This window comes from Saccostrea echinata, unplaced genomic scaffold (assembly GCF_033153115.1).
Source record: "Saccostrea echinata isolate AGI-Se365-2 ecotype Australia unplaced genomic scaffold, CSIRO_AGI_Sech_v1 ptg000002l, whole genome shotgun sequence".
NCBI lineage: Eukaryota > Metazoa > Mollusca > Bivalvia > Ostreida > Ostreidae > Saccostrea > Saccostrea echinata.
The window spans coordinates 4608622-4634706 of record NW_026889751.1 but is presented as its reverse complement, the minus strand read 5'-3'; the positions used below and the strand labels follow the sequence as shown (position 1 = coordinate 4634706).

At 34.5% G+C, this 26085-nt stretch overlaps 2 protein-coding genes across 2 annotated transcripts in view; one reads left to right on the top strand and one right to left on the bottom strand.

Annotated features, from left to right (window-relative positions):
* Positions 1 to 26085, bottom strand: part of LOC133205673 (actin, cytoplasmic-like) — a 222067-nt gene that overhangs the window by 109982 nt on the left and 86000 nt on the right. The window lies entirely within an intron of this gene.
* Positions 7057 to 25174, top strand: LOC133205707 (actin-like). The gene is made up of 3 exons (XM_061341571.1): positions 7057 to 7272; positions 8417 to 9158; positions 24211 to 25174. The coding sequence occupies exons 1-3, from the start codon at positions 7147 to 7149 to the stop codon at positions 24948 to 24950; spliced, it is 1608 nt and encodes a 535-aa protein (XP_061197555.1). The 5' UTR covers positions 7057 to 7146; the 3' UTR covers positions 24951 to 25174.

Here is a 26085-nt window from a genome sequence, read left to right as displayed (position 1 = left end):
TTTTTAAAGGCGTTGGTGTGACCATAATTTTCACATTTCAAACAATTCAAATTCAAATCTTTAAATAGAGCGTTGCTATGGAAATTAGCCGAAAAAATATGCATAAAAATCTGAAAAATATTTTGTTTCCTTGGATACGTACCCTTGCATGTAGATTCCCAAAACTTTTATGATTGATATATATGAACAACTAACCTGACTTTCAATTTTGACTACCACTAACTGGATGCAAAAAGCTGGCACATAGGATTTAATGTTGATTTAAAATTAACAAAATCGAACATTTTCCCTTCTTGGTAACCATAGCAACAGTGTTGTATTTTTCAACAAACTTTATCAATATATGATATTCAACTTTAGTTCTACCAGATAAGTACTATTCAAGGTGAGTAAAATAATATGTTTCTTGATTAAAAGGTAAGTAAATTCCTAAAGCAGCAAAAATTATCATTTTAAACTACTGGTACGTTGTTTCCATGGATACACTGCAAAGTAACAATTAATCCCAATTTTTCTTATATTGTCGGTGTTGCAAGGTCCTAAGGATGTATATGTGCCAGACATGAATTTTATTGTTTTTCCTAAAGATAGTAGCATTAACCCAATCTTAGCAACAGATTTTGCATGGTTACACTGTGTTACCATGGCAACCATGAAAATTATTTTTAGAATAATATTGCCAATACTTAATTACTTAAGGTCAAATAGTTTTATTGTTTTTCTTTGGTTGTTGATTGAGTTTGATCATGTAACATCTATAATTAGTGAATTTTGAGCGTTTTTCAGCATCTAAAATGTATTCCAAATGTACCCATGGTTACCACTTACTTAGAGATAAATTCTAAATAGTTTCTTTATAGCATAAGTGGCAACAAGGTGTCATGTTTTTGTGAGAATGGTTTGATTGTTTTTCTTAGTCTTTATTAAGGCTTAATAAAGATTCAAAGTAGCTGAAAATCTCAATTTTTTCAACTTTTCTGGCTGTTACAATGGCAACCAAGACACATAGCAACGAAATTTTATTTGATATATGTTTCTAATGTCAAGTTGTAATAATGGGCAAAGTTTCATCAAAATCGGTGACCATACGTGGCAAAGAAGTTTAAGTGGTTACAGAGAATCGCTATTAAGTCTTTTAGATAACATGTTGATGATTCTATATTACGATGCTAAGACTGTTCACCAACAACTAACGCACAGAAATATGTGTTTCCATGAAATCTATATTTGTCCTTAATAGTATTAGTTTTATTCAGTTCAAACAAAAACTATAGAAGGAGTAACATTTGATACAAAAATATGTTCTAAGCCCTTATGGGCTTCGAATAGTAGAGCTAAAATTCCTTGATGGACTCCTAACATAACAAAGTAGACGATAGAGAAGTAAGTAGACGCATCTTCTCTACACTAGAACAGCAGACTTGTATGATGATGCGCTCCAGCTCTCTTGTTTCAAATTATGATCTCTAACCTATGTTTTGGGAGAAAAACAATTTTTGGCAGAGGAAAGTCCAAAATGGACCTATAAGGATGATGATTTTATATATACAGACTCTGACGACCAGCCTTACCTAGAATAGTTCAATTTATCTCAGATTTAAAAAAAACAACAACCAGGAAATCATTTGAAGCAGGTCCACTATTTAATAAGCTTCTTCAAGGTCCCCAATCTTTATAACATGTATGTTATAAATGAGGAACCAATAAACGAAACAAGGAAGAATAAATATAAGTTTCATTATCTACGGAGTCATAAATGCAGCAAAAGAATGTTTCCTTATTTAAAAACAATGGTATGTTCATGGGGAGGAATAATTTAGTAAACATTACACACTTCACTTGAAGGTTATTCTTTCAAGCCACAAAGCCACATTTAACAGAGGCGGATCCAGAAATCAAGATTTTTTTTCCAACGGGGTAGGGACCATATGTCAGACTCGGAAATTTTTTGACGAGCAATGGTTTTTTTTTTTTTTTTAAAAAAAACGTAAACAACTTGCCCAAACCTATTTTGTAGGGGGAGGGGTGGGAGACACTAGTACTTTCTTAAGCCAGTTTTCTTCAAAAACATGACTCTCCTTACTGTTTTAAGAACAGTCCATGCTTCCTGTGGGTCCAAGGTAACATTTTTTCTTTACTTTACATAGATATTAAAAACTTTGAAAATTCTTGGGGCCAGGGTGGGGTGGGGGGACCCCACATCCCCTAGATCCACCCCTGTTTAAGAACATCAAGGATAACCATCACTTTAAAATACTCAGTATGAGGATAACCCACCTTAGCACCAGAACCCCTTAACCAGGGGCCATGAAATTCACAATTTTAGAAGAGGCATCCTTGCTCAATATAAACATGCAATTAGTTTGTTTACTTAATGCCCGGGAGCAGAGGAGATTTTCAAAGAATTAAAGTATTTTCACTACTAGTATATAATCAATACAGTCCAGCCGTAGCTCCAGGGGCCCTAGTTCCAGGGGCCGAGAAATTCACAGTTTTGGAGGAAGAGACACCCATGCTCATCATAACCATACACTACATGTTTGTTTGCTAAACACTCAGGAACAGAGAAGATTTTTCAAGAAATATTGCATTTTCTCTAAATAATCAATAGGGTCCCCCACCCCCGACACACACCAGAACCCCTGATCTTGGGGACACAAATGTTTGATTATCGCGAAAGTTTGAGCAAGAAAGCAATACTGCAGTTATGAAAAAAAGTATATTTGGTGCAGGATTTCATAGGTCAAATTTTAGTCTTTTTTGTAGTATAATGTTCAAATAAGCGAAATGTTTCGGATGAACCGAGCTCCTCTATTTGCGTGGGTGCTAAGGGACGGTCATTTAATTCTTAAGGGGGGGCGCTGTAAAATTTTGTCGAATCAGATTATTTATTTTCATGCTCTTGCAGGAGAGAATAATTATGTCCAAGATGACCAGAGACAAGTAGGAGAAGAAGAAAAAAAGAAAATCTGCCCGAACCCGCGAAACCCATTTCTTAGGGGGGGGGGGGGGTCCAGCAGTCAAGATCAAATTCTTTACTAGTATTATCTCAGACAACATTTCTGAGGACGGATTATTTATTTGCCATTTACCAGCGCCCCCTTTTCATCTAAATGGCCGTCCTCTAACATGCACGCTAATACATTTAGGAGCCCAGTTTGCTTTTAGCCTGGTTCCCTGTCCCTGTTATGCTTCGTATACTCCGCGACACTTGCCTTGGCAAGGATGAGCCAGGAAACCAGGCTAAACCGGAACATCTCGATCATTTCAACACGATACAGGCTAAATCTTGACCAATTAAATCCTTCGTAACGAAATAAATACACAATCCTCGGATAAAATACAAATGAAAAAAATATCGAATACAAATAAGAAATTATACAATGCAAATGGGAAATATACAATGCAAATGAAAAATTATACAAATCAAATAATTTTTTTTACAATACAAATGGAAAATTATAAAATACAAATAAAATATTATAGAATGCAAATCCAAAATTATAATACAAATGGAAAATTATAAAATACAAATAAAAATTATACAATATCAATGAAAAATTATACAATAAAAATGAAAAACTATAGAATACAAATAAAATTTACATATAATGAAAATGTAAAATTACATAATACAATTGAAAAATTATAGAATACAAATGGAAAATTATAGAATACATGTACAAATAAAAATTTTACAATACAAATGAAAAATTATACAATACAAATGGAAAATTATAATAGAAAACAAATAAAAATCATACAATACAAACTTAAAATTATACAATACAAATAAAAATTATACAACACAAATGGAAAATTTTACAATGCAAATGGAAAAGATCAAATATTGCAACGTTTGACTTGACATAAAAGACAAATTCATGGTTTGAATTGGATAGCTTGAAACTGATATACATGCAGAGGTGTCAATGAAATTTCATCTGAATCATTTTTTTAAAAAAGAAATCAACATATTTTTTCAATATAATTCATACATTCAACTGAAAGAAGTATGAGGTACTTGAAAAAATAGTGAAAATCGATGTCATTAGCGATATTTCCGTTTGTTTTCCTCCATCAAATTATTTCTTTGGTTAATGCCGGAAATCATCGATCTAATAGTACATGTACCAGGATATACTGTTAAAGCGGTTTACCATAAGAAAGTGTATCGATAACTGAAATTCACATGAATATTTCACATATATTCTGTATTTTGCTTTAATTCATTTTTTTTCAAAATAAATTCAATCCATTCTCGTTGGTTTAATTTTTATATATTGGACGTAAACGTTTCCCATATAATGCGCCGAACCGGACGTTCAATAGATGACGCCTTGGGACTTAATGCGGTAGGAAATGACAGTATCGTCTCCTCTAAAACGAGTCACTTGTCCAGCTGACAAGAAACAGGAAACAATGACGAAAACATCAAATATGGACACCCAGTTTCTGCAAGTAAATCACAAAATGTAAAAGATCACAACGAGTTATATATATTTATAAACAATTTGAAAACAATCTTGCACCTACTATAATAGTAAATCATCGTTCCTTACGAAAAGATTTCAAGCCAATTTTGGAAAAATATGAGGTGAATATTCATTAATCACCATTAAAACTTTGTCACTACACAACTGATGGTAGAGGATGGTTGACCGACACTTGTTGATTTCGGGGTCACCTTGTCAAAGGTCAATTGTTTCTTTCTAGCCAGAATACTTGTATTCACCACAGTGAGAATGAATAAAGGAAAATACCCACATCTATTTCGGTGTCAGTCTCAGGCCCGTAAGGGGAGGACACCATCAAAAACAAGCATTCTGAGAGTATTGCGTTAGCAATACTACCGGTAGTCCCCTACCGGCAAGTTTAATCTGGTTCCCGTTAAAAATTGAAAATGGCATAATTCCGTCAAAAGATCTAAGATCCACCCAACAGCCCGAAATAGGATTTTCGAGTTTGGGCAGTTTAGGTTTACTTTTTTATCTATTCATTTATTTCTTATTTTATTTATGATTAGTCCCCTACCGGTGAAACCGGAGGGGACTATAGGTTTCCTCTGAGTCTGTCCATCCGTCTGTCAGTCTGTCCCACTTGGTTTTCCGTACTTTTTTTCTAAACGCTTACATATATTGAGCTAATTTTTGGTATGTGAGTGTATCTTGATAAGCTACAGATCAAGTTTGCATTTCGTTCCGCTTCAATAATTTTTGGCGGATACGACCTTTTCAATTTTTCAGGGTTTTTCTAAACGCTTGAAGATATTGAGCTGATTTTTAGTATGTGACTTTACTTTGATGAGTTGTAGATTAAGTTTGCATTTCATTCCGCTTCATTGATTTTTGACGGAATTATGGCATTTTCAATTTTTAGCGGGAACCAGATTACACTTGCCGGTAGGGGACTAGTATTGCTAATGCAATACTCTCAGAATGCTTGTTTCATTGTGTTTTTATATACAGAATAGATACATTTAGTTTTGTTGTATTTGTAGAATGTAATATAGTGTAATATAGTGTTGTTTCATCCTATCAAACATCTAATAATGGTCTCATTTGTTTAAGCTCATTCTCTTATACATGGATTCAGTAACTTAAACGCAGAGTTCAAGTTTAAAGGTCAAAATTATATATTTACCGTAGAGATAGAGAAAAACTAATGGTATTTTCAGTTCACTTAATCAAAGTTCAAGGTCAAAAAGCAAATGTTATTGATTTGAACATGTTGTGAGTCCAGACTGTGTTAGATTTCTGCTAATTTTGAAGTTATATACATTTAAGTGCAATGACCTTGGGTAATTTCTAATTTTCCTTTCGTTGAAAACGCTAGAAACCGAGAAAAATTGCATAGATCTATTTAAGTATTTGTTTTTAAGAAAAGGAATTCATTTCCAGGAAGTTTTTCACCAATGATCTGATTCATCTACTAGATAGAAAGACAACCCATTATTATGATGTACAGGAAATTGATTGAAGAACCTGAGAGCGGTACTGCCGGAATGCCCTAATTCGGTATGCCATAAGTGTTTAAGATTTAACATTATTGATACAGTCTTATGATGCACGTCCTATGTAAATACATATACATTCATGGTTGAGCAGGAAAAGTTATGACAAGCAAAATCTCCCTGATGAGTACTCATTGTTGATCCACTATATACAATATCCGTCTTTACATCTTACTTTTTATTTTATACTAGTGTCTAAGGGACATCTGGGTCGTTTCATTTAATACATTCAATGCATTTAAATTTCCGATGAAAAATTTAAAACAAAATTTAAGCTTCTTTTTTTGTTATATATACCTATTGGTGAGTTTCTTTACACTATTGCAGATATATGCATACTGTGAACAGAGGGACTAAAGTTGCACAATTTTTGTGGCATGGTTGTATTTTCTATTTAAAATTTCTTTTGTGACTAAATCTTCCTTATATAGCGCTAAATATATTTGCTTTCATTTAGAAATAATGTCGTTGCAATATCATTTTTCCTCATAGATATATGCATTTTCTAGGACTGAATTGCGTATGTATACATATATGCAGATATTACTAAATCTTATAATTTACATGTCATGCAAAGACGTATTGAGAATAAGTGAATTACTAATACATGTACCATATCTTCTACAGAAAAAAGAAAATTGGGTATAATGTTTGCAGCCTTTAGATTTCCACGTATATTGTCGGGTGTATTGCATTCTGTTGGCATTTCTTCACTTTCATTATAATCTTAAATAAACAGAAACCATATATGGCCCATATTTATTATATCTACATGTACATGTTTACTTCAAGTTCAGTTATTTGTCTACATGTACAAGTAGAAACGAAGAGAGTTGTTATTAAACAAATGCAACGTCAACAAGATTTTACACAACAAATTTAAGCAAACCCGGACGCAAACTCGTAAAGGATTCATCCAGCGATTTCCGTTAGTGGATGAACAACTGAAGAGTGCGAGAGCATGTAGTTCTACATGTCCATATAAGGAGATATATTTTGTACAAAGGTCACGTGCATTTTCGCACCATATAAATTTTAAAGTCAGATACCTCAACCCACTACACTGCGAGAGACCGATCTCAGTTCACCACTTCTAACTTGTCTGGATAGTTGATCTACCTTCATATTACAAAATGGGAGATGAAGATGTTGCAGCTTTAGTTGTCGACAATGGATCCGGAATGTGCAAGGCCGGATTCGCCGGAGACGATGCCCCCAGGGCTGTGTTCCCCTCTATCGTTGGACGCCCCAGGCATCAGGTATAACCTTCTTTAAACTGTAGTTAAAGTCATATTAAATTTTTGAAAGATAAAATTAACTTGTGCATTCTTCAAATCTTATATGGACTAAGTGATTACTTTATTTATTTTTTCTTTGCAGTATAAATCAGACATTTATATCTGCAACAGTTTCACTTTTTAAACCGTTTAAAAACCTTGATTAGTTCCAATGATTTGAAATCTCTATCTGATGCCTGAATATTATGTAAAATCTCAGAGTGATTTAATGTTTCAATTGAAACAATCCTACTTGTTTGGTACTCTATCATAGTAATAAGAATTTTTCAAATCTGAAGAAACAAATCGGGATAATACCCCCCCCTTTCTCGTCCTCAAAGGAGTGCCGAGGGGGCTCAAAAGATCAGACATGCATCATTATAACAAAATGTTGATATTTTCAAATTAATTTATCTGTAAAATCTAAAAGAACTATTTGGATTGATTATATATAAACCTTTCGACTTTAAATCATAAAAAAATCTTCCTTGTAATGGATTTCATCCTTGTATCGACTACACCCTTCCTGTTTTCTAGTAAATTCAACTTCCGGGATTATGAATTCGGCACGCTTTCTTTTTCTTCCTTGTGTAAATTAGATATGGGTCCTCTTAATTCTGGTGCTTAGCATAAATGCAACAAAGCAGCTTCAAAGGCAATTCATGTGAAGTAACTAAACAAAAGCTATTTTTAGTCGATTGAGGGGCCATTACAACATATCAAAGAGTAGCAAGATTTAGGTTCCCCGAGAGTAAATCTATCTTCTGAGTCGAAGTTGGAGTATATATATTAGTTGCAAAAGTTAAAATTTGACCATGGCTTTCCTCGTAACGTCAATTTATGACAGGCGATCTTTACAACTGTCGACTGAAATAAAAAATGAAATATAGTTGAAAATCAGTAGATCAAAGTAATTTATCAAAGATTAAATGAACTCACTCCTGGTCCCTCTTTACATCTTAAATCATCTTAAATGGAGTTCATGAAAAGGAAAGCTTTGAAATTGCTAATAATTAAGGTAACATTGCAGCTACTGAGAACTTCTTCCAAGCTGAATACACACACACAAATACTATAATTGTACAAATAAACATAAAGACTTATTGTCTGTCTTTGCATATTTCAGGGTGTTATGGTTGGTATGGGACAGAAGGACAGCTATGTTGGAGACGAGGCCCAGAGCAAGAGAGGTATCCTCACCCTGAAATACCCCATTGAACACGGAATCGTCACAAACTGGGATGACATGGAGAAGATCTGGCATCACACCTTCTACAATGAACTCCGTGTGGCCCCAGAGGAACACCCCGTCCTTCTGACCGAGGCTCCACTTAACCCAAAGGCCAACAGAGAAAAGATGACACAGATCATGTTCGAAACCTTCAACTCCCCCGCCATGTACGTCGCTATCCAGGCTGTACTTTCCCTGTACGCTTCCGGTCGTACAACTGGTATTGTACTCGACTCTGGAGACGGTGTTTCTCATACAGTACCCATCTACGAGGGATACGCCCTCCCTCACGCCATTATGAGACTGGATCTCGCTGGACGTGATCTGACAGATTACCTAATGAAAATCCTCACAGAACGTGGTTATTCCTTCACAACCACAGCTGAAAGAGAAATCGTCAGAGACATTAAAGAGAAATTGTGCTATGTTGCTCTGGATTTCGAACAGGAAATGGCAACAGCTGCATCTTCTTCAGCCCTAGAGAAGAGCTATGAACTCCCTGACGGACAGGTCATCACTATTGGCAACGAGCGATTCAGATGTCCAGAAGCCATGTTCCAGCCATCTTTCCTTGGAATGGAATCTTCTGGTATCCATGAAACATCATACAACAGCATCATGAAATGTGATGTCGATATCCGTAAAGACTTGTACGCTAATATTGTCTTGTCTGGTGGTACCACCATGTTCCCTGGTATTGCCGACAGAATGCAGAAGGAAGTCACCTCCCTTGCACCACAAACAATGAAGATCAAGGTCATTGCTCCACCAGAGAGGAAATACTCCGTCTGGATCGGTGGTTCTATCCTTGCTTCTCTATCCACCTTCCAACAGATGTGGATCAGCAAACAGGAATACGACGAATCTGGTCCATCCATTGTCCACAGGAAGTGTTTCTAGATAGACATTAATTAGGTTTTAATATAACTTTCTAGTCTAAGATCCCTCTCGCTTTGTAGTCCCTGTCAGACATTTATTTGTTTTGACTGCGAGAGTACCGCTATTTCATCAAATGAACTGTGATCGGAATATTCAGCTGTGTTATGGAATGTTTGAATAGATCAGGTTTATGTGTGTGTAATCGTTTGTTTTATGTACTAGAACTTTGTACTACTGTTTCATTTCTTGAATTCAAATAAAATTTTAAACTTTGATACTTTTATTCTTGTATTTTTTTCTATGAAGAAAAATAATTGTTAATGGCAAATTCTGCGACTTCTTGTTTCTTATACTCTCTGGATCAAAAGAATAATGTACATGTACAATTATTGCTATTCTGAGGTCAATACGATGATTTAGCCACCTGAGGAGTACAATTTTTTTTACCTACTTTTGATGCGATTTAAATAAAAACTCAGAAGTCCTAAATGATATGTCGAGTGAAGTCGAATGAAGGTCTCGTGCAGGTGAACATTATTTGGTATGGTTTCAACAATTATTTGGTATGGTTTCAACAATTTTGGATCTGTCAATCAGAGAGATAGGAGTTATCCAATCATATAACACTATTGTATAGCTTGAAAGTTAAAATATACATGTTCTTGTGTTATGTATTCAAACTTTATGTATATTTTGAACACCGACGTCACCAGCATTTACATGTACTAGATAGATCAGGTTGTCAACACAGGATGAAACGTTCTTTTTCAGAATTTTATATCGATGTGTTAACTCATGCTTTTTATTCAGAAACTGAATAAATGTGCGAAACACTTTTGTGTAAAGGATGACTGCACTTAAGGACATGTGAAATTTGCGACAAAATAAACTTTCAAAACAAGCATTTTTCTTTTCATTGCAAGAATGGTCAAAATCCAATCTACAACTTTATGTAATTACGTTTAATAAAAGTGTGTATTTACGAAGTTTGAATCTGTTTTCAAAGGCAGGGGTCATCACAATTTCTTGAATCTCCGTTCGATAATGAGGACGCCCACTTTTTTACTGACTTTATATATAGTCAGCGCATGTTTGTCTATTGTTCTACGTTTAACAGTAGTTGTATATTTGCATAAATAACAATGTGCCAAAAGGAGATTAATAGACAAATATGCGCTCATGGTTAAAAAGAGAAAAAACTGCTTCTTCTTACATTCGTTTTCTGTGTTGTAACCAAGGATTGTGACTTGTTGAATATTATAATTCACCACGTGATTTCTTACCTCAGGTAACTTTGTGAATACTAGATTCCGTCACGTGACTTGTAAGGTAGCATGTTATGTGCTAACTAGGACATTGTGTTCGAACACGTTAAGTCATCTGGCATTGATATAAAATCTGCTTTAATCACATTAACGTGCTCATATTGTTAATTTCGTTTTGAAACCTTTGTCAGAAGTGTATTTGTGCCACACAGAATGGAGAGGGAGATTGGAAAGAGTGATCACGTTCTTTTTTCCAAACATGTCATTGTTATTTATCAAGTCTAATTTTAGACCCATTCTTACAATGTTAGCCCCACCTCTCTTGCATATCTAATGTTCAATCAAGGGCAGGTAAGTGTAAATTCACTATATTTGAAAAGCAGCAAGGACAAAAAACATTGAATCATTTTATTGTATCACAGTCTAAAATCATTTTAAGATTTAAATTTGGTTCCAAATTGACAGGATTCTTTCATAAACATACAAAAGTGAAATAAGATTTAGATATAAAAGCAACAGAAGCAATCGAAAAGGACCCAAAAACAGGCGTTAAGTGCAGTCATCCTTTATGAGTTACATGAGTTAACACATAAATTCTGAAAAAGAGCGTTTAATTGACCTAAGTTTTTAAATTATTTCTCTTTGAAGCCGCCATACAATCCGTTATTTGAATACAATAGAAACAAGTTAATTGATGCAAAGCATCAAATCAGCCGCAAAAATAAATTTATCATTTTTAAGTATTACCACAAGAATGAGTCCAAAGGAAAAAAATCCAAGTAGAAAAGTATATGATACATTTTTACACTTTATCTTTTCTGTGCAATTTTTTTTCACTTTAATTTTTAATGATAAACTGTTAAATATTTATCCTGAGAATTAAATAAATTCATTACAATCGGACTGAGATAAAGCATATGAATGTATTATCATCAAATTATTTGATTCAAGGAAATGCAACAAATATCTAAAATAATATGATTATGAATGTCTGAATACTGACAAAAAGGACGTACAAACTTCACGTGTTGATACCATGGATCTGTCACGTGATAATACTGACCAGTGTTGTGATAGATATGTATGTAGTGCAGGAAAAAAAAATTATTGTGTCACTTGCAACTGCAGTGTAATGAAAACAAAATTCACTTCTTATTCCAATTAAGGTAATTTAGGCACTGTAATCCATATCCGGAAACTCAATACGTTTTGTTTTATATTTTACGCACGCCTATGTTGGGGAGCAGTTCATGAAACAACCTTTTTGAAAAATCATTAAATTAATGAATATCTGACGAGAAATGAAAAACAAATAGAATCATTATAATAACCATTTAGACTTAGTTATCGCAATTTTTTAAAAACTTTTTTTTCGTAAATTCTATGTATGTTATCAGTAAGGATTTATTACAACAAAGCAATGAAAAAATGACGTCTCATTTCCCCATGTGCACATTCTAACACAACCACAAATAGATCGGCCGCTGCTGCGCCCGATAATGAAACGTAATCCAGATGAACATCTATATATACAATTCTGTTTAATTGTTAAAACATACAACAAAATAAACTTATATAAAATATTATTGTGTAAAAAACAATTAGAATTCAGAGAAGTTTTCAAAAGTTTGCCCTTGACTTAAGCAACGGAAGTAATGATTTCTAACTACATGAAAGTGTAGAGGCATTCCGGAATTGCACGGAACAAGTTTGGCGCGGTTTCTGACCTCTCTACACTTTCCGTGTAATTCCCGGAAGCCTCTACACTTTACACAGTTAGAAATCATCACTTCCGTTGCTTTAGTTTACTCTCCGTTGCTTCCAGTTTCAGTGCTAGGTATCGAGGATGTTTTTTTAAGACAGGTGCAAATCGACAGACGCTATAGGAGGGAGTTATTCCATCATTTTAAGGCTAGATCTCACCCGACAACGGTAGGAAAAGTGTAGATATTAAATAAAATCAAGTGTAAACCAAGGCACTCCCTGAAATCCAAGATGGCTAGTTGCGAACCTTGGGCCTTTTTATATACAAAAATATTATAATTTTAAAAAATTCTAATTTCAGCGATTTTTGATTTCTATTCAAATGAGAGTATTTGGACAAAGAAAAACACACAATGCACAAATCTGAAAATATACCATCATGAGACCAAGCGCCTAATTTGCTTTACACTACCAAACAGTTGGACATGCTGCGATAAATTTAAATTCACTGTTAAAAAAATTCTTTCAGTGTATGGGTTACCCTATCCTGAGGCAATCAAAAAACAAGATCCAACAATTATTTTTAAGTCAAAAGAGAAAGTTACAAGCCTGAAAGTTACAAAGGCCAGAATTCTTTCGCTTGGCGGTCAAGGGACATAACTTTTGAAAAAAAATTGTCTTGCCATCTAAAATGTCAGTATAAATAGGCGAAATTTTCGATGGTCTCAATTTCAGGCCCAGGAGGGCTACCTGTATTAACAACAGTGATGGGGAATGTTTTTATGTGGAAATAGTAAAAGGACATATCAGGAAGACACAGTACATGTATATTTGAGATCGCAGTTTAAACCATGGCCGTAGGAACCGGGGGGGGGGGGCGTGCACCCCAATAATTTTGCCGATATATAGAATACTATAGAAAACATAGCTACTGTATGCTTGTGCTCCCTCAATAATAACGTCTGATGACACTTTTTTTTTTTGCTTGTCAAGGAATTTTGGTAGTCGATAGTGCCCCCTCAACTGAAAATGTATGGTTGTGCCCCCTCAAAGTGAAATTTCTTCCTACGGGCCTGTAATCACAGGGAGAAATAAGTATAGGAATAGCGCACTCTTTTATGGACAATATATACATGTATACACTATTCCAGTGGGTGGCACTATAGCTCTCTGGTCGTGTATCCCAATTTTTCAGACCAGCGATCTACATATCGGCAGCTAAATGCTTCCAAGAAGATATATATTTTTAGCACTAGGAACGATGGCCATGCACTCGTCACGTGTGATAATGTTCCTGTCTGTCACTTCTGTGTGGCTCTGTTTTCATTTTTTATTTTTAGTTTTAAATGTTTGTAATTGTTTTACTAAAACAGACTAGAAATAATGATTTATTTCAATTTTACAAACTATAGATAGAACGTGATATCGTTAAAATAATATTGTCCTGCGAACCCGGTTTAACTAGCCAAAATGTTTTTATTTTCCTTTGAATGTCAAAACTGACCATTGATTGGGTTGAATTGCACGATGGTTTATGCTACAAAGAAACAATATTCTTGAAATTATATGCTCAATGATTAACCCCCCTCCCCCTGAAATTTGCAGAGCTATTAAAAGTATGTAACGAAGGAAATAAAAAATGACTTTGGAACCCCCTCCCACAGAAAACAAGGACCCCACTATCCACCGCCACAACGAAATAGGTTTTTTTTCGCGTTTGGGAAATGGATTTTACGTTGTTGTTGTTGTTGTTGTTTTTTTTTTTTTGTTTTTTTTTGTTTTTTTTGTTTTTTTTTTTTTTTTTGCTTTTTTTTTGTCAAGAAATTTCTGGGTTGGAAATTTTTTGACTGGGATGGACCCCTCCACCCCTTGAAAAAATCCCTGGATCCGCGCCTTGGATGTATTGAATAATTATACGATATACATGTAATGGTAATAGATTTCATACATATCCTATTTATTTTTAAAGCTAGAATTCTTTTATAATTATGTATATATATACAACAAAGACAATCAAGAAATCTACATTAAGGGAAAGATGAAAAATAAGAGCACGAGTGATGATTTCAACGAAAAAACGAGACGGAGATTCATGTACGCGAGCAACTTTGTAGCTGTAGATCTGTAGCTCGCTGGTCTGCAGGAGGAAACTGGAATGGACGACCAGAGAGTTACTGTGTCACCCATTGAAAAAAGTATATATTTTAATACTTCTCGGGTTATATATTTTAAAAGCTGCGTCTCAAAATATTATAAACCGTATGTTCATATCTTTACACATAATTGCGTGATATGATGATTTATTCCAAGTAGTTGAATATGATTTAATGTTTATTCCGCCAAGTAAAATCATATCCCCTTAGGGTTTCGCCCAAGGGGAAAATGATTTTTACTGACTGAATTAATTACCGTCTTCCTTGGAAGACGTTATATCTTTTTTACAGTGTTCGGACTGTGTACTTCTCTCTTCTGTCATTAGTAGAAAATGCATGATGTGAAAATTTTCAATATTTCATTCGTTGAAATGCTGTTCAAGGCAAGGGAGATAAATATCTGGTGATCTAATTTTCTTACGACTTAACAATTTTGAAAATTTTCAATCTTTAAAAATATCGACAAAACAAACAAAAGAAAATTGCATTAAATGAAACTGACACTTTAACTTTTAATAGCAACGATTACTAAGGTTTTTTTTTTTTTATATATATTTTCATGGTTAACGGAATTTTCTCCTTTTTTGCATGCAAGTATTGAAATTTGTGTTTACTCTTTTCTCCTTCGTGATATGGAAGGGTTAATTAATGTCTATAAAAAGCTGTTGAAGATGTATAGAACCAAGAACGACAGTACTCATTAATTATACGGTCTGAAATAGTATGTCAGTTTACTGTTTAAGGTTGTTGCTAAAGACGGCAAAACTTTTTTAAAAAGCTCAATTTGTATTTTGTCATATTCAACTACTTAGAAGACCTCGAGCATTTTCCCAAAAAACTTTTTGTAACAGTAAAACTTCCGAAAGCAACAAACGTCTCAGAATTAATAATTATAGTAGAAAGGTTTCATCTACCAAACAGTTACGAAATTGTCAGATACTAATAGCGTCGAGAAGGGAGAAACGTTTGAAATTAAACAGTTTCAATTAAAGTTAGAAAATGGGGAAAAAAAGAAAAATTGATCAAAAGAAGCATTTATAATTCTTTGATAAAGTGTGATTTACTTGTAAAAAGGTCGCCCGCGTGGCGCAGTGGTTAGAGAGTTTCGCTCTAGAGTCGCGGAGTAAGGAGTTGATCCTTACGTCGCGGGTTCGAATCCCATTGTGGGACGTGGAGACCTGTCCTTCGGATGAGACCGTTTAAACCGAGGTCCCATGTCGCAGTAGGTGCTGGCACGAAAAAGATTCCTCACTGCTCAATAGCCCTAAGTGCCGAGTATAGGTCAAAATTTGCAGCTCTCCACCAGCAAGTGGTGGCGTCTCCATAAAAGTGAAAAATTCTCGAGAGGATGTTAAACAATAAACAAACAACTTGTAAAAAGAAATAAATTGACAAAAAGTATCAATTTTCATGATCATATACAGAATAAACTTTCATAAGACAATTCTTAGACTTCATTATGTGCTCTTTTTCCTGTTTCTACTCCATAAATAAGGCAGGCGAAGAAATTATAGAATTGTGTGGACAACGTAACCTTAATTAAACAATTTTTGGAGTATTCAAAAGAAAATGCACTTGGAAATATAAAACAGATTTCTTTAATTTATATTTTTTAGGTCACCCGAGTCACTCAGGTGACCTATTGCTATCTGTTTTTAGGTCACCTGAGTCACGCAGGTATGTTGTCGTGCGTTTACATTTGAACATTTTCAGCTTATTCTCTGCAACCCCTGAATCAATTTTAACCAATTTTGGCATAGAAAATCTATGAGTGAAAAGGAACAAAAAATTCTCAATGCCATGGTCCCCCGGGCCTTAAGGATGGGGCCAAATCCATCAAATGAGTGCAATCTTTAAAATCTTCTTTACTCCTGGATATCAAGCAGTCAAACTGTTGGCATGATTGTAATAAGCATTGAGCCCTCTACCAAAATTGTGAAATTCATGGCCCCAGGGTCAGGGGTTCTGGAGTTAGGGTGGAGATTTAATGATTATATAAAATCTTTGAAAACGTTCTCTGCCCCTGTATATAAAGCAGATAAACTAGGTGTATTGTTATGATGATCAATGGTGCCTCTTTGTGGAATTTGTGACCCCAGTGTGAGGGGTTCTGCAGGAGAAGGATCTATTGATTATTTTGAAGTGCATTATTTCTTTGAAAATCTTAGAGCAGATAAACCAAATTTTAAAATAGTTATGACGAGCAAGGGCACCTCTTTCAAAATTGTGAATATCTTGGCCCCTGGATCAGGGGCTCTGGTATTCGGGCGGGGCTCTATCGATCATATAGTGAAAATACATGAATTCTTTAAAAATCTTTTCTTCTCCCCCTGTTTATAAAGAAAAAAATTATCCCCAGGGTCAGAGGTTCTGGTGTAAGGGCGAAGCTTTATTAATTATATAGTGAAAATGCATAATTCTTTGAAAATCTTCTTCTCTGTTCCTGGTTATTAAACAAACTAATTAAGTACATAGTTATGATGAGCAAGGATGCATCTTACAAAATTGTAAATTTCATGGCCCCTGGTTCAGGGGTTCTGGTTTTAGGGCGGGCTCAACTGATTATATAGTAAAAATGCATTATTTCTTTGAAGATCTTTTTCTCTGCTTTTTCTCTGGGTATTATTTAAAATAAAAGTGAGTGCATGGTTATCATAAGCAAGGATGCCTTATCCAAAATTGTGAAATTCATGGCCTCAGGGTTGGGGTTCTAATGAAAGGGGGGCTCTATTGATTATTAAGTGAAAAAGCATAATTTATTTGAAAATATTCTTTACTGCTCCCGGTTATAAAGCAAAGAAACTAAGTGTTTAGTTATGATGAGTAAGAGTGGTTTTTTTTTTCAGAATTGTGAGTGTCATGGTCTCTGGGTCAGATGTTCTAGATCTGGTATAAGGGTGGGGTTCTATTGATAATATAGTGAAAATACATTGATTTTATTAAATTATCCTGTCTACTCCTTAATGATGAGCAGATAAACAAATCGTATAGTTATGTGTTAATTATTTGAATAATCTTCAACTATGTGCATTGCTATTATGGTGAGAGTACCTCTTTTAAATATAAGAATTTCATGACCCTGGGTCATGGGTTCTGGTGTCAGGAAAGGGCTGTCAGTGTTGAATCTGTAGTAAAAATGCATTATTTCTTCTCTGTTCCTGGGAATAAAGGAGGCAAACAGACTAACAGAGTAAAAGTTTTAATAAGCAAGGATATTTTTACCAGATTTTTGAACATCTGGACCATTTGGTCAAGAGTTCTGGTCCTGGCCACGGCTCTATGAATTTGTATTCTACTGAAAGAAGTTATTCCCCTTTGCCATTCACTTTTGATAATTAATCACTGTAAATAATGTGTCTGAAAGGTTAATAGAATAAGAAATTTATGCAAAAATTTTCTATGTTTAATACAAAAAGTGCTTTCATGGTTTTAATGATAGACTTGTAAATAATAGATAAATAAAAAATGAGACAAAAATAACTTATCTTATTAATAAGATCAAGAGAGGTCAATGTGAAAGGTTACAATATGGGGTTAACAATAAGTACAGAAGTTTGTAAATAGTCTGCATGGTGACAGTGTTAAATGGGTGATAGATTCGAACTTAGTTTATGAGTTGTTACTGAATACTAGACTAATTATTTTTTATCCTTATCATCCTATTTCTCTTACTTTTGGGCAACAAAGCTCTATGGATCCTCTAAATTGTTTTATTATATTCAGATGACCGTTAAGGCCCTGGGGCCTGTTTTACAAAAGAACTTACGACTAAGACCAAAAACTTCAGTTGATTGTAAAATTTTGCAAAATTTAATGATTCTGTTTAAAATTGCTAGATGAAAGTATCTTTCTACATACCTTTTAATAAGATTAAAACCATTTTCTATTTGATATAAATTAGAAAATTATTAGCAGAATTAAATTTTGGTCTTAGTCGTAAGTTCTTTTGTAAAACGGGCCCCTGGATCCCTTGTTTATATATGGAATAAACTTTTTAAAACAATTTTTCACATCATGGCGTGTTTGAATGTTTAACTTTAATATCCATTCGAATTCATCGGTCATACAGAGAATACATGGGGTTTTATTTGATTTGGATCTCCCCTTTCCTCGGAACATGTGCGTAGTTTTTATGTTTTAATGTACAAGTGCTTTATATTTTTTATCAATTGAGCTAGAATATTAAATATAAAAGAATGCTCAGTGTGAAATTGGACAGGTGTTATATTTTCTATTGAATATAATCCGTTCCTAGCACCTGTCTAGCGCCCCCCCCCCCCCTTTCCCTAAATTACTGGATTTGACTAGAATTGTTCACATGTAAAAACAAAAGCAACTTTTCTACAAGGGAATATATTCACAAGCTAGTAGCTTGGAATAAGATATCAAATATTTCACAAGTTTATATGTGTTATTAAGGTTACATGTATTAGAGTAATTTTAAGAATGGTTGAAAACTAAATTTGACGTACGTGTACACAACGTCATTACGTCTCCAATGAGTAACATCAATTATTTTGAAGCGCCTTAGTAAAATGCTCATAAAATAATGAAAAAAATGAATAATATACATTTATCATATACTTAGTAGTAAATATATCGATTCTGCACTGTGCGATACCCCATATCAAGGAGCGGTCCGAAAATCCATATCACGTTTCGGACCGGTGGGCAAAAATCCATATCAAACCGGGAGTAACGTTTGTTTAAAGTTTAAAAGTTAATTAACTTGATTTTATTTAAAGATACATGTAAAGTAATTCTTTACTAACATCTGAGGACTTAATGGATTTCAGTGTGTAGTATTCTATTTATCATATATTTAGAATACTTAATATGCGAGTTCACATAAAGTCATTGAAGAATGTTTCGTGCATGTGTTTATGACCTTTTTTCTTTAAAATCTAATAACGCCAATTTCAGGTCTTTGAAAACAAATTAAGTCCACAAATGTTAGTAAAGAATATATATATATATATATATATATATATATATATATATATATATATATATATATAACACTGTCTAGCGCATACTTATTTTTTCTCCTTACCTACTCCTATTCATGCAGTCGTACGAAAGCCCATTGAGCTCATTTTCGTAGATAAAAAAATATATTTTTCGCGTTATAACGCGAAACTTTCGCGAATAAACGCGTAACTTTCGCGTTATAACGCGTAACTTTCGCGAATAAACGCGAAACTTTCCCTGTAAAACAGAGTCATTTGCATAAGTCTACAGTTTGTTTTACTTTTTAATGATCTAGTTTATTCATTACAGTGAAAAACGAAAGACTATTTTGAACTTGGATTATCACGAGCAGAAATTTTATGTTTTCTCGCCATTGAATGTGTCTTTCCTCTTTCTAAATCTTTTTTGCCGTCACATTTTGTCTTTCTCAATGCTGTTCAATACAAGTGTTGAAGCGTGTAGTAGAGGAGCGAAAATACAAGTCTAATTTTAATTAGATTGAACACTCTATATAGAATTTGAAATAAAAGATCTCAGAAAATTGACAACAATGAGGTAAATTTGTATTTCACGGAACAATTGTGTCACATCACATGAGTAACCTAATGTGAAAATTGGATGACAAATATTCGTATCAAATATTTCATCTCCGATAGACTCACTGAAGAAATACAACATTGTATTTTAAGGTTGCACCATTTGGTCATACCATTACTTACGAAAACATTGACAATTTATTCAAAGAAAGCAACGAGTGGAGATCTTCCTGAGTAAAAAAAGTAGTCTACAGAATTTCTTGGATTCAACAAGTGAAAAACAAGAAAATCTTTAAAGGAATATTCATTTAATTAATTAGTAGGGTTTGAGATTAAATGCAAAATTAACACTAATCTATCTATTTCTCGCATCATTTCTCTTTTACATCTTCTGAAGAAATGTCATTTATAAATTCATAGAAGTCCCCCTCCGCGTTCATGTTTTTTATCTGTCAGTCAAGATCACAGGTTCCTGAGTAACATGACTATATATGTATAATTTCGCGTTTATTCGCGAAAGTTACGCGTTATAACGCGAAAAATATATTTTTGTTACCTACGAAAATGAGCTCAATGGGCTTTCGTACAGTCGAGATTCACACTTTTAAAATAAATATATATGCTTGCTATATATGCTTGTGTCGGATCTGGTTTTCATTGTAAGCTGTACTTGTTCTAGGCGAAAAAGATGCAGATTGCATTCAACTGTACATAATACAACTGGTTTCAAAGTAAATACCTTAATAACCAGCACAATTTCTTACGAAAGCATTAATAAATACATGTAAACAAGCAGCAAATTAAAAAGAAGTAAACACACACACATTTATATTACATGTAAGAATTTACCCGCTAGGAGTTTTTTTTTGGGGGGGGGGGGTTGCTTGATGGTTTATTTAATTTTTTTAAACAAATGACCATATATATTGGTATTTACATGTACACATATAAATTTCTACGTGAAAAGATTAACATATTAAACCGACAGTTAGGTATGATACATTGTACGACTGAGAAAGAAATTTTAAGTAATAGTACAAACTAGCATGTTTTGTTATTCTACATGTAATTCATCTTGAGTATATAAATACAGTGTTTCAATCAAAACTTTGAATTCTTCGGTACATGGTTCTTTGTACTTGAAATCGAAAGAGATTCTCATATAAGATTGATAACAATTAATATGATTATTTTACGCCTTGAAATGCCCATCTTAGACTTGTTAGAAGTATTGATTAAATGATTATTACAGCTGGTCTAGACTTTGTCAGGTGGCTAGTACGCTATCAATAATGTCTTGTTATTAGGTGTAAAACCAATCACCTATCATCGATACTTATTCTCTGACATATGTTATTAATGTGTATACCCTGGCCTCTGATGTCACCGTGGGTCATCTTACGTCACAATTAATCATAAATATGATGAATTGACCTCGTCAGAATGTGTTCAGAGGCAAATCCGGCCTGCAAGGTGCTTGTTTTATGCACAACGTCTGTGTGACGCATTTTAAGATATACATACATACAAATAACAAACAGAAGCATTAACCTACATTCTAACACATTAAAATAGTTATAAGTTTGGACGTTCTTTTTCAGGTTATGTAAAAAAAAAAAAGCGCCAATTATAATAATCAACTGAAATACTACAAGTAATATCCTCGGTAATATGCAATGTTGCTGACTCAGATGTTCCACAAATGTATGTCAGTAGAAATACTAAATTATGAACGACTTCTCCCATCCCCTTCTTAAATTTAACAGCTTAGACCCGTCAAAATTAAATTTTTTTAGATGGAAAATTGTCACTTTTTTACATTACTAGCAGACCCCACCTTACTGGAGCAAATGGAAAAAAAATTACATGGTGCACATTATTTTATTTTTCTAGATTTCTTATTGTAAGTGTAAATTAAGGCAATACAAGAATAAATAACAAATATTTTGAAAACTGCTTTTTGTATCTAGTCAGTGTGAATCATATCACAGACAAAGCCCTGACGATGTCGTGAGTCAGTGGAGAAATCGATCAGTGGCCACGGCCTCAGTGTATCATTTATAGAGAAAGTAAAAGTTCAAACGTCAAATTCAACCTTTTCTTCTTGGTCAAACATTGTAACATTTCTCTTTCTCTCCATTCTCTCTCTCTTATTATAAGAGTGAATTCGGGTTGGCGCTGTATAGCTATGATGTCCTTCAATAGCGAGGGCGTTGGCCAGTGTAAATCTGTGCGCCATATACCGTAGACATCCTCAAGTATGTAATAGTTAATTATATACACTGCATAACTAGTACTTAAAAATACACAGTACACAAGTCTTTCTTGCGTAAGTTACTTGCTTTTTAAATTTTACTGGGCAATTCAGTGAAATTGAATTAAATGTCACTGAATTTGGCACTCTCTACATCCAAAAAAAAAAAATGCAAATTGTCTGACAAATTTTAAACAATGATGTTTTTACACGGAGGATTACATATTTCTTATTTTGAATAAGAGAATATACCACGCAGTTCGAACTTATACATTTATCAAAAATTTAATGCATTTCTTTAATGAATCACCTAATAACTATATAGGTGTAACGTAACGTAAATTCCAATGCAATTTTTTAAAAACAAGAGACGTATTTGACTAGTAAGGATTGTATGACAATGCCCTAGTGTACGTTCTTTTTCTTATCTGCATTGTTTACAAGTCCTAACAACCCTTTATTCGGCTTACCGGCCAAATCTTTGACAAGCCTTCCCTTACGTTCAGGGGCGTGATTATCCATGCATACCTAAGCAGCCTTTAGCTAGAGCGATCAATAAAGTCTAGTTACGTCGTCATACCATAAATAGGCATGCTACCTAGACTTCTTGGAACTGTGTTCACGTGATACACTGACATTGCCATATATGGAAATTTGCATAAAGTTCTGACTGGCCAAAATCAATTGAGAGAATAAAACCCGCGTGGCGTTAGGCGTTCAGTACATTTGAATTCTAACAGTGGGACAGAGAACGTGAGGAGTAAATTTCTTCTTTAAACTTTCACAATGGGAGACGATGATGTTGCAGCTTTAGTTATCGACAATGGATCCGGAATGTGCAAAGCCGGATTCGCAGGAGACGATGCCCCTAGGGCCGTTTTCCCCTCCATTGTTGGACGCCCCAGACATCAGGTAGATACATGTTTTATTGTAAAACCAGTATTTAAAGTTAAGTGCTTGTAATTAAAATTGTGATGGCTACATGTTCATAATTTAATGATAACCTCTAACTCAATATAAAGATAGTACTTGGTTCGATTATGTTGAAAACTGTGCATCGAATTTAATAATTAAATTATGTCCAGATTTACGGCTAACGCTGTATTACTTCACATTTAAACGGTGTTCAGATTTTAAACGGTATATTACTTCCCTAATTGTAAACGGTACGAAAATCGTGCAGTTTTAAAGAAACAAATTAAAACGGAGAAAGAAAGGAAACGACTTTGGGCAAGTGTGTCGCACGTGTACCGGCTTTATGCTAATACTTGAGGTCAACAGGTCAAGTCGCCAGCAAAGACGATTAGTATTTTATACACCTTAAAGGTGTACTGAGGAATATTTTAATAAATGTTGACTTAAGAGGGAAATGTAAAAATTAAAAAATGGTACATTTCATCAGTTATAATAGATATTGACGCTAGGTCTATGAAAGGTATTGTTTTAAATACCACTGAAATGGAACATGACCATATAAGGCAACGCTGTAGAGTAGCCAATCTGATTTCTTTCTTCTTGGGGCGAGGTCATGAGTCATGCGTTTTATTGGCTTTGCTAGAGTTAAACCACCACCCCATCCCCCATTTACAATAATGATGAAATTAAAACTTATTAAAATGATTTTCATTTCTTTAAACAAAATTTTTATTTTATTCATCATAGGGTGTTATGGTTGGTATGGGACAGAAGGACAGCTATGTTGGAGACGAGGCCCAGAGCAAGAGAGGTATTCTTACTCTGAAATACCCCATTGAACACGGAATCGTCACAAACTGGGACGACATGGAGAAGATCTGGCATCACACCTTCTACAATGAACTCCGTGTGGCCCCAGAGGAACACCCCGTCCTTTTGACTGAGGCTCCACTTAACCCAAAAGCCAACAGAGAAAAAATGACACAGATCATGTTTGAAACCTTCAACTCCCCTGCCATGTACGTCGCTATCCAGGCTGTACTTTCCCTGTACGCTTCCGGTCGTACAACTGGTATTGTACTCGACTCTGGAGACGGTGTCACCCATACAGTACCTATCTACGAGGGATACGCCCTTCCCCACGCCATTATGAGACTGGATCTCGCTGGACGTGATCTGACAGACTACCTCATGAAAATCCTTACAGAACGCGGTTATTCCTTCACAACCACAGCTGAAAGAGAAATCGTCAGAGACATTAAAGAGAAATTGTGCTATGTTGCTCTGGACTTTGAACAGGAAATGGCAACTGCTGCTTCATCATCTTCACTAGAGAAGAGCTACGAACTCCCTGACGGACAAGTCATCACCATTGGCAACGAGCGATTCAGATGTCCAGAAGCCATGTTCCAGCCATCTTTCCTAGGAATGGAATCTTCTGGAATCCATGAAACCACATACAACAGTATCATGAAATGTGATGTTGATATCCGTAAAGACTTGTACGCTAATACAGTATTATCTGGTGGTTCAACCATGTATCCCGGTATTGCTGACCGTATGCAGAAAGAAATCACAGCTTTAGCTCCTAGCACAATGAAGATCAAGATCATTGCTCCACCAGAGAGGAAATACTCCGTCTGGATCGGTGGTTCTATCCTTGCTTCTCTATCCACCTTCCAACAGATGTGGATCAGCAAACAGGAATACGACGAATCTGGTCCATCCATTGTCCACAGGAAGTGCTTCTAGACTAATTTTCAATTGATCGTATTCGTACTCATGTGCAAACCACCATTAAAACATCTTAATTTCGCCAAAGTCCCGTGAAGTGCTACCCGCGCTACTGAACATTATGGTGCATAGATCTGAAGGTAGAGATCTGAATCACTGACATTGTCTAATTCAACTGTTATTATTTTTTGTACCGAAAAAAAATGACGAAAAAATCCACGAATTAAAAAATAACAAAATAATGTGTTGCACTTTTTAAATAAATGAAATCATGAATGGAAAGGACAAATCATTGCTCAATTTTAATGCCCAAATGGGACAAACCATTGCTCACTTCTACTGTCCAAATGAGATATCAAATAAAAGTAGGTAGAAATATTGCAAATTGACATTAAAATTGTCAATTATTTTCGGGAACAAATCTTTCTACAACTCGACTGTTTCTTGTCGATCAATTTCGCTAGCTCTAGCGGCCGGGGGAAAAACCCATGTCAATTTACAACATTTTTACCAATTTTTTATCAGCTTGATACGAGTGTTGGTAAGACGCGGAACTGATTGGAAAAAAATATGTTGTTTAAATGCTGCTTGTAGTTGAGTGTAACTTTGAAAATTTTCATCCTAAGAAAACTATTGTCATTCGAGGCGCGACCGAGATTGACTGGGTTGTCGAGGGGTGAAAATTTTCAATGTTACACTCGACTACATACAATATTTATATTATACTGATGCTTTGTACAAATACATATTACAGTGAAACTTGCACTCGTGAATTCAGCGTAGTCAACATTTTTTGGAATATCACCCGTCGTCAAGCAATGTTGACCGTTGCATTAATTATATGCACCTGTCTGGATACCATTAGATTTATATGTGTGCAGAAATTAAAATCCGTTTCCGTTCCGGGTGTTATTGGCACCCACTTGAATATACTCCATACAGACTGTTTACTTTTTGTAATGAGAGAAAATGGGTGAACATGACGAGCGAAAAGTATACAGTGTGACAAAAATTAAATTTCAATTATATCAAAATTTTCCTTGGTATTTCATCTAACATTAAAATATACTTTATATAAAATCTCTACAATTTGCAAAATTCCCTAAACGTAAACACACTAAAGCGGGCCAAAAAAGTCATTTTCTCATACTAT